The sequence below is a fragment of the Coffea eugenioides genome, chromosome 8 (assembly GCF_003713205.1).
Source record: "Coffea eugenioides isolate CCC68of chromosome 8, Ceug_1.0, whole genome shotgun sequence".
Lineage (NCBI taxonomy): Eukaryota > Viridiplantae > Streptophyta > Magnoliopsida > Gentianales > Rubiaceae > Coffea > Coffea eugenioides.
In genome coordinates this window covers 11,403,546-11,413,976 of record NC_040042.1, presented here as the reverse complement: position 1 = coordinate 11,413,976, position 10,431 = coordinate 11,403,546, and the positions used below count along the sequence as shown (strand labels likewise).

The 10,431-nt window shown below is 37.0% G+C and overlaps 1 protein-coding gene across 1 annotated transcript; it reads right to left on the bottom strand.

Annotated features, from left to right (window-relative positions):
- Window positions 1-6,755: 6,755 nt before the first annotated feature.
- LOC113780252 lies at window positions 6,756-10,228 on the bottom strand. Its single transcript, XM_027326061.1, has 6 exons — window positions 10,166-10,228; window positions 8,360-8,501; window positions 7,789-7,958; window positions 7,382-7,664; window positions 7,043-7,203; window positions 6,756-6,928 (listed from the first exon to the last, which is right to left on the bottom strand). The coding sequence occupies exons 1-6, from the start codon at window positions 10,215-10,217 to the stop codon at window positions 6,756-6,758; spliced, it is 981 nt and encodes a 326-aa protein (XP_027181862.1). The 5' UTR covers window positions 10,218-10,228.
- Window positions 10,229-10,431: the final 203 nt, after the last annotated feature.

Here is a 10,431-nt window from a genome sequence, read left to right as displayed (position 1 = left end):
CTCCTTTCCTGTCAAATTGGCACTTGTTTTCATATTTTTGTTCTACTCCCTGAAATAAATGCAAAATACTAAAAGTGAGTAGAATCCAACAATTAATCCACACCAGATCAGGTAATAGGGGAAATTAATAATAAATTAAATAATAAAATTGCAACCTATCAATTCCCCCCACACCTAAACCATGCTTGTCCTCAAGCATAAGAACAGCAAACAAGTACCAATATCTGACAATGGTCATTGCTCCGTCTACCATATTGCCAAAATACCAAGAAAAATATATATCAAGCATGGGTGATCATGATCCAAGAAACATCACTTCGGTTAGCTTCTAAACCACAAACTCCTCCAATTTCAGGTTAACTAATCTAAGAAAAAGGAATGACGCACAACATTTATCAGCAAATGGTCCAACTATTAACCAAAATCTCAACATTAAATTCATAAATCGGCAAGCTGACTTTTATTATACACTAACACAACTTTCACTTTTTTTTATTATATATTTCTACTTTTCTCTTTTTCTTTTTCTTCTTTTTTTTTTCAATAGTAACAAAAGACTTAGTCGCTAGCCATTGGAGCCTTTTGACGCGAACTCTGACATTTGTTAGATGAAAGAGCCCGGTTACTCAGTTTCTATCGCCACGTGACCATGCACTCATAGCAATTACTACTTTTTGACGCGAGAATCGACACTTTTGGTGAAGATCCCCGGTTACTCGGTAGTAAATACTAGCGGAGTACAGTCAACTCTTATTCACAGCCACATAGCACCAAAAATTCAAAATAACACAAAAATCAAAAGAAAATTTGTAGCCGCTAGCCTCATTTTCAAATATGGAGAACTAAGGTTAATAACCGGACCAATTCACATGAAAATGCCAACAATCATTTCCTATGTCTAGAAAAGTTAACCAAAAATTATAAGAGTAAAACAATCATCGATATTCACCAAAGAGATGTTTTTGGATTCAACCACATTAACTTGATACATTCTTTTTACTAAAACTTGGCAATAGTAGAAATAGAGGTAACAATCCAACATCAAACCTTGGCATGCACATGTGAGCTAATCACTAAAAAAAAAGAAAGAAAATGCACGAAAGATGGCCAAGTAACAATAATAAAAAAACTAGAAATGCTAGCACCCCCATTTGTTCCCCCCCCCTCACACCTAAATCCTACATTGTCCTCAATGGAGGTAATAAAGTAAGTAAAGTGAAGAGAACAATGAAACTTCCCTGTCGAATGGCTAAGGGATAGGAGGGAACAGTGGAGTGCAACCGATGTGATGGAGTACGCGGCCAAGTTCTGAGACATCTCAACCCAATTCAACCAGTAAATGCAAAACTCTGTCCACCCAAAATCTCAACAAAGTCTCCAATTGGACAGTGGATATCTCAACTCAAAATCGGCAATTCCAGCAATAGCAGTTTAGAAATTTGACAATAATAACTCAATTACAAACTCTTAGCTATCAGGCAGGTAACCAACCCAATAGAAGCAACAAAATCAAGGCCAATTACCCCAACCAGTACCACTGGTGTGCCACACAGTTGATGTAAAATCTCAAACGGTCAACCCAAATCACTTGATATTCCAACCAATAGCAAACGACACCAGAAATAAAAAGGAATCAAAATGGCAACCACCGTGCACAGAACTCCCAAACAATTCCCAAATAATAGGCGTAAAATCAAGCAAATCAATCCCACTAGTGCAATACAGGGCAACCAAGTAAGCAAGGGCAGCAAGAAATTAAAATACGATAGTCCAGAAAATGATGTCCCAGAAAATGAACTAGCGATTGGGAGCATACAATACCTCTACCTGTAAAAAATTTGACAAGTAGCGACGGTGCGCACGGCAGCGGAAAGAGGAGAGGTGGTGGAGCACAAGCGTCACAAGAGGGAGAAGAGCCTGGCGTGTGCCACGGTTGGAGAAGGCGGCGCGCGACAGAGGGGGGCTCGACAGCTGCGAATGCTTGCTGGGTGTGCGCGATTTGGGGCCGTGCGGCTGCTGAAGTGAGATAGGTGCGCGATGACGGGTGATGAAGGCGGACGCGAGACTAGATGGAGGAAGAGTGGTGGTGGCGTTTGTGAGCTGGTGGAGCGCGTAGCCGCTACCGTGGAAGAGCTGGGGGCCGCGAGGAGCTGGTGCAAGGACTGGCGTGCTCTGGAGCGGAGCTCACGGCAGGGAGAGAGTGAGAGCGAACTGGTGGCAGGCCATGGGTTGCTAGGGGCGCGCGAGCTCAGGCGGCTAGCGGCGAACGGCAAGGCGCGCTGGAGTGGAGTTTGAGCTGAGGTGGAGGCGGCGGTCTCTGCGAGGAAGGAGAGAGGTAGCGAGTTCCGATGGTGGAGATGGAGTGAGAGTGCGTGGGGAGGGATGGCGGCGTGCGAAGGAGCCTCGGTCGACACAGAGGAGAACAAGGGAGAAGAAAGAAAAAAAAAGAAAGAAAAGAAAGAGGAGGGAAGAAAGAAAAAGAAAAAAGAAAAAGGAAATAGTTTTTTTTTTTGCTTTTCCGTTTTATTTTTTTTCTCTTTTAGAAATTTTTTTTTACGAGAAGACTCTCCTCCTTTTTTTTAAAATTACTAAAAAATTTTTTGAAAATTTTTTTTTGAAAAATTTTTTATATATAATTTTTTTATTATTGACAAAATTTATTTTTGAAATTCAAAAGTAGAGATTAATAGAAAATCAATAATCGTTCTTGAGTTTTTTTGAATATTTACCTTTCCCGCGAACATGACGCAGGCACGTCATGAAGGCACGAAATCTAGAGCTTTCCAGATTACTTGACGCGGGCACGTCATGAGGGCAAGAACCCCTTCTGACGATTTTGACCGTGAGTTCTTCATACGTCATGACGCGGGCGCGTCATGTCACAGGGATGCCTGTGAATCATCAAAAACGAAAATTGAAGCAAAAAATCAATCAAATCCAACGAAAAAAAATATATTTAAACTAACGAACAAAAATGAACAAATAACTAAAAGAAATTGGGTTGCCTCCCAATGAGCGCCTTTCTTTAATATTTTTGGCTAGACATTATCATGTTTTGCTCATGGAGGATAAAATCTTGTGGCTCGTCTTAATGTTTCATCCTCTATATAGTCCTGATAGCCCTCGTAAATAGAGTAATCCTTTAGCACACGAGTTACGGGTTTCCATGGACTAGTAAATGGCGCCAAACAAGTCATCGATAATTTGTATTCTCCACTCACTCCTCCCTCACATGCATTTATTGGTCCAAGATATCTTGCAATCGCCACTCTTAATTTACTCCTGTCATGAAATTCAAGATTTTCTGGTATAATAAAATCAATTTCATTAACAGGAATTGAAGAATAAGAGTCAAGAGAATATTGATTAAGGAATGGAGGAGATGTCACCGCATTTGGAGGTTGTTCACTGGATTCATTCACTTGGACGGGTTGATATTGGGGGCTCATTTTTTACACATCAACTTCCTTTTCAACTGCATCTTTAGATTCGTCTCCTTGAAACTCTTGCAGTTCCATGTCATTTGGCCGGATAATTGCACTCTCATCTTCTTCAAGGTTGATATTGGTTTGTGAGGGCAATTCTTCAAGGTGAGAAGCTAATCGCGCTATCCTGGATGTCAATTGGTTCATTTGATCTGCCAGGTTACGCATGCTCGCTTGTGTCTCCTGATGAAATCGATATATATTAGTAGCAAATAATTCAATAAATTCCTGAAGAGACATACCTGACATGGATGATGGTTGTTGAGACTCTTGCTATTGAAAATCCATTGGCCCGGTCGCATAATTAAAATTGGAATTATCCCACCATCCTTAATCATACCTGTTTGGGTAAGGGTCATACCACGTTTGAAATCGAGATGAAAAATCTCCAAAAGTATCAATTGGAGCACTTAGATTATCTTGAAATGCGGGGCATGTGTCGGTTGAATAACCTGAGTTAAAATAAGTTCCACAATTTGCAACAACCCATTGATCATTAGGAAAAATATGAGTCTCATAACCCCATTCAGAAATAAAATCCAGTCTATCATCAAAATATGGAATGTTAGCAGCCATAAACTATATAAAAAAAAATAAGAGAAAAATAAATTAAAAATGAAAACAAGGTGAACTCAAAAAGAAACAAATTAATCTAGCACCAGTCCCCAGCAACGGCGCCAAAAATTGACAGGGTGTCAGCCTGTGCAATAATAAAAACCTACTCAAACTAAAAATAATTTCTGTAGATAGTGGTAAGTAGGGTCGAATCCACAGGAATTGGGTGTAATTGCTTCTTTCCAAATTCACAGTGACAAGGGGGTATTTTTATATCAGGGGTGACAATTTAAGCAATTCAACTAAAAGTAAAATAATAAAAATAAAATAGCCAACTAGAAATTAAATAACAATTACTAAAATCAAATGAGTGATAATTAAGAATCTAGCCAATGAATAATTTCAGCAATGGTTCACCTAATTGATCATCGAAACAAAGGCAATTCCAATTACTTACTAATAAATAGGTTATAACTGCCAAACAAGCGATGACAGTCAACCCCTCCTTACTGTGTCGATGATTAAGGTACGCCCGTTAATCACTGCTCTAATTGAGAAATAATCTTAGGTACGCCCATAAGATTTAATTCCCAATTGCCTTACGTATTAGAGGAGCCCTATTCTAACCAAATAACGCACTACCAGAGTTATTTTAGATTAGCCCGCGTATTCCCCTGACACAAACCCAATCATGCCAGTTATTACTATTTTGAGACAATTAAACAATTATGGATTTAACGTCCCAATTGACAATAGATTATCAAATTAACTAATTATCCGAATCCAAGACAATCAATTAATTAAACAATCATAAGCACTGTAACCAGGATATATGTGAATACCAATAAATAAAGGAAAAGATAAAATTAAATCGATTTCACAATTTTAGATGACCCAAAGCATCCGTTATCCCTTGACTAGACAAAGAAAATTAGTTCATTCTTGGTGCACAGAGCCCACGCAAAATTGTAAAGAAAGCAGCGGCCATGGTCTCCGATTTAGAGGACCCAATTCATTCGAATCATGAAATGAAAAGCTAAACTACAAAGAGATTGCTTGGTTCTAATGGTCCCTGACATCCGCAGGGAACAACTACTCAAAGACGGCCATGGAAAAGTCAAAGTGAAAAGCTAAAGGTAGTGCTTGTTCTCTGCTATCTAATAGTTCCCCCTTCTAATGGCCTTAGCTATTTCCTATTCTTCCTGCCACTCATGCTGTGCGGCGGCTCTTAGGGAAAAGAAAAATTCAGCCGTCCTCTCCTCTTCTGTAATTACCAAAATGGGCCAAAGTTTTCCTTTGCCAACAATGCCCCTGCGGTAAGCTCTGCGACTTGGACTCCTTTCCTGTCAAATTGGCACTTGTTTTCATATTTTTGTTCTACTCCCTGAAATAAATGCAAGATACTAAAAGTGAGTAGAATCCAACAATTAATCCACACCAGATCAGGTAATAGGGGAAATTAATAATAAATTAAATAGTAAAATTGCAACCTATCAAAAGTCTACAAAAATGTAGTCTTCACTAGTTTTTTTTAGTTTATTAGTATAGTATAGTTAGAGTTGGTCATAATATTATTCTTGTATTTATAGTTAGATTTGGATGAAAATTTGAGGAGCAAAGATGGAGAGTTTGAAGCTCATATGACAAGGGTGACTTCTCTTCTAACACTTTCTCTTTTGTACTTGATTTCATGTTTGGCTATAATACAAGTTTGGTGTTTGTTTTCATGATTTGTTAAAATTTATGTCTAGAGTTATAGATGAACTTTCTATATCTTGTTAGCAATATTTACTTGATTATTTTATTACATTATTTTGAGTAAATTATTTATCACTTTTACTTTTCTAATCATGATTAACCGACCATTAATTGTGGTAATCTTAACGTGTTAAGTTTACAATGAGAATTGAAATTTAACACTAATTCAAAGAAGTGACAAATCTAGGGAGTACACTCACAAGAATAGAGATGCACCTATGTGTTTTTGGTGACTTGTTTCATGTAATTTCATAAAAGAAATGAACTTATAGTTAATTTCGTAACCATGAGAGTAGATATACTTTAGTTACAATTATAGTTGACTCACTACACTACAAGAGTAGGTTTCACATACATTAGAAAATTACGCCATAACTAGTCTAGATAATAGCATTCACCTGACCAGTAATTTCATTTGCAAGAGTAGTAAGAAATTCCATATCTCTAAGAATTTTCTATTGTTATTTTTATTACATTTATTTCATATTTATAGTGTAGATTTAATTTTTTACACTTGTAATAGTCGAAATAATAAAGGAATTCGAAAACCACCGGTAATTAATAATCTTCCTTATGGAATCAACCCTTAATACCCTATACTCAATCGCCACTCGTATATTTGCGAAAAATCGCAGGTGGGGTATTTAGGATGTTATAAATATAAAATTTGACTGTGAAATGAGATAATTATTATATGTATACCCCGTGCTCGTTAAAAAATAGAACAATTAAAAAATTTTAAAAAATTGCAGAAAGTTTGAATCGAAAATCAGTAATTCAAGATGAAGATGATGTTGATAGTCTCAGAGAGGTGGAGAAGTTAAAAAGGACAAATTTGCGAACCATATTGAGACATTCTTATGTGTTTTACATATAAAACCGGACAAACCAGTATTCCTTTCCCATCTGTTATAATGTACGGTTGGATTGTGACACAGTCATCTACTTATTGTCCTACTAATTTCCACAGCCTTCAGTGAAACTTCTCACGGATGAAATGCGAACAAATTCCACTTCGACGATCAAAGTGTCATTCACGAGGAAGCCTTTAGAAGTATCCGCAATCTCATTCAATGATTGGAAGGCACCAAAACCCCGGTAACTTTGTATACTAGTGAACAAGTGATCAGCTGCAAAGTGGAATTGGTCAAAATCACCAAAGATAAGGACATAAAAAACATGATTTTAAAATCTTCACTAGAGGTTAAGTCATGTATGGAAAGATGTACGTCAGATTGATTGACCTGTTTGCTCAATATCCTTGCCATTCAGTTGGTGTTTTACGCGTAGCTTGAATTCTGCATACAGGCTAAGGGTAATTTTGGAGTCGAGCGAATTTAGATAGAGTGAAAGGTATTTGGCTTCGTCACGTTTTGTTCCTCTGGGAAGAAGCATTATTAGTCTCCTGAGATAAATAAAGAAGCCACAACATTTCTTAGTCAACTGATTAATGTCCCTATCATCTAATCAAACACAAAGTCATGCTAGAAAAGTAACATTTGACCAGGCAGACATCTCCAAAGCACTGCCAAGTGCACAGCGTCATGTGAACAAAAATAACTTTGAAGAATGGGAGGACATACCACTTGAAATCCTGCCGAGTAAAAGCTTCTGAGAGTCTCGGCTCATCACTCTTAGAATAGTCAACTATTTTCCAAGTGTAAGTTGCGCTGCTAGGTTTCACAGGCATAGCTAGACACTCTCCTCTACCCTTATAACTGTTAACGGAAACTTCCACTCCAAAAACACATTTGTCCTGAACAAGGTATCCATTTTCTTCATCTTTGAAAACATCAAGTTGCATTAGTCGAGGAAGTCCAGTGTCTTTCTTCAGCGCATACAAGTGTCTGAACTTCCCACAGACATCTGGTTGTAAGAAGAGAGGAAATGATTATAGCGCAAGTGATAATGTCTAATTACACATATAATGGAAGAAGGCTAGAAAAGACAGAATATGAAAGACAAAGCTTGGAAACTAGAAGAAGAAAACCTTGGATAGTTAAGAACTTCTCTTGAATCTGATCAAGCACAAAAAATGTACAGTTCAGATTGATCTCCCACCCAACAGGCAGAGCATTAGTCTCTTCGATTCTCAAGTAAAGGGATATGAATCCTTTTGCATTTCTTTTTTGGTCACCATTGGGGTAGAGGGAAAGCTTCCTTCAGGGGAAAAGACCAAAATAATAATAATAGTAATTTTCTTGAGCATTGTGTAAAACAGACAAATGCATACATATATAATCATCAAAATGCTCTTGAGTGACTTCCTTCCTAAAAATTTTGATCAATTTGGGATTTGAACTCTAGAGTTCAGATAATTTGTTTGAGGCTAAACAGAAATTAAATGATATTCAATTTAGAATTAGCTATTCACAAATTTGTGTGTGTGTGTGTTGGGGGGGGGGGGGGCAGGAGGGATATCTAGATTAGCTTAGTACTGCTGAGTTTAATCTTTGTGCGTGACATATGAATTTCTACAACGATTAACAAAAGAAGTTTATTTGCCTAAGAAAATAAATTAAATGAAATTCAGTCTTGACATAATGAGAATCAGACTCAACCATTTATAACCACAGGCTTCAAAAGTCATTGAATCATAACTCTTTGCGTCTGATTTTTCTAGAATTTTAAGAAGCAAGGAGAATGAGTCAATCTGCAATATGTAGTGCGCTGGAGGCTTGTCTCTAAGCAATTTCATGGTATCTGCAAATCAGAAATAAACTTCTCATTAACACCTTCAGAATAACAATAACGCTGCCAAAAATATGATATATACATGATGTTTAGATAGAATCTGCGGTATTGTTTACTTTTGTTAGGTTCAATTTGATCGAGTAACTTTGGTGTTTCCAAGTCGCATGAAAGATCAAGCACTTGCACACATATTACGTGTCAGAAATTCATAAATTCTAAAATAATTTCATAATGTACGTTACGTCTACAAACTACAATAGCTACTGACACAATTGTCAAACTAGCAGTAACAATTCTCCGTAATACACAAGCCATAACTTTTAACCTACACAGCTTCAAATACTTGCAGTAAACCCATATACTTCAGCGATTGCCAGCAAAATCGTGTGTTTTGAGTAGATATTGCAATTATTATCATTCATGATGTATGACATACACAGAGGATCATCAAACTTCAGATATTTTATGTAAAATTTAAGAGAGAAATTGATGGCTTGTCAGCTGTAATGCAGATAGACGTTTAGAAGAACGAAAGATACTACCAGCTTCATTGCTTCCATGCATGGTACGGCAAGTTCTTTCCTCCTCCATAATCATACTTTAAGTTGATTATTAAATTCTTTTGATTTATATATAGTCAAGGGCTCATCCATTTTTATGTTCTGAATAACTGAATAGCATTGAAGCACTTCGGTAAGCTCAATGGTCATACTGCTAAACTCGAAGGGTCATTGTGGAGGGCTTTTCAAGGTTGAATTGACTCCTGCATTCTCCAAACTGATAGATTGTGCCAAAGCAAAGCCAAAAAGGATATACGCAATAGATACACGAATAGCTTGAATAAACCTCACTAACTTTGCCTAAAAAAGGGGGAAAAAAAGCCTCACTAACTTTATGATAACCTTACCTGCAAACCACACGTGATTATTGGATCATTCGAATGATTTCGGTCATTCAGTTATTTTGACAGTAAATTATGTAACTGTAACTGTTTAGAGTGCAGAATTTCTGCCCTGTGGTCTTTTTTTTATCTAAATTACTTGTTGAGAGTGACAAATAATTTTATTTTAGGTCACAACAATACTTCCAGTGAGACTTAGAATTTTCTATAAAGTAAGGATCGACTACGTTTACATGACCCTTTGAGGTTTAGCCAAACCACAAATCAAACCTTGAGGTATGAAAGTAACAAAACCTTAACAAACAGCCCCTCCTGTTAGCTGCTGTCAGCAAAAATAAACATGTAAATCAACACCATTCTATTAGTCTCCTTTTCTCCACCAAGCAAAGCCCTAGGCATAATTAATTGCAGCAAAACAACAGCCTTTATTCTGGCCGCCACTAACAGATATCATGTTCTTCCATAACAACTATCAGCAAATTATTTCCAATCTCCAATAAATACATAGCCCACACAATCCTTGAAGGCAAAGAGTTGCTTAAGTTTACATAAGTCATCACTTTCTTACAAATCATTGAAATTCTAAAGCTTAGTTAAACTGCTGGAAGGGAGAAACAAGAAACTAACTATTTCTAATTTGAGTTGATTTACCATTAATTTGTTTCTGAAAATGTATATTTAGAAAGGAAAAAAAAGAGACAGTAAAGTTCATCCCGTTAGTCTATTAACCGTGAAATAGTCCATGCAAAATAAAAGGCGAAAACAAGCGCACCAGAAACGGGGTCCTCTATAGGAAATGGATTATGCGTCTTCACCTCCGCCATGCTTGTGCTGTACTGTCTAATCTCTAGGAGTAGAAATGAAGAATTGGAGAATACAACTCGAAGAAATTAGGGAAATTGAATGGTATTGATGAAGAAAACGAAAGTTGGAAGGAAAAGGAAGGTACAAGAATCAGATTAAGAAGAAAATTGGAGGAAAAGGAAAGTACAAGAATCAGATTTAGAAGAAAGTTGGAGGAAAAGGAAGGTACAAGAA

Bases quoted from the DNA above. Each gene is read 5' to 3' on its own strand.
- LOC113780252 (XM_027326061.1), bottom strand. From the start codon at position 10,217: ATGGCGGAGGTGAAGACGCATAATCCATTTCCTATAGAGGACCCCGTT. The intron at 7,665-7,788 runs GTTTTCTTCTTC...TCTTACAACCAG, and splicing joins GAAGTTCTTAACTATCCAAG to ATGTCTGTGGGAAGTTCAGA. The intron at 6,929-7,042 runs GTCAATCAATCT...TCCACTTTGCAG, and splicing joins CAAGGATATTGAGCAAACAG to CTGATCACTTGTTCACTAGT.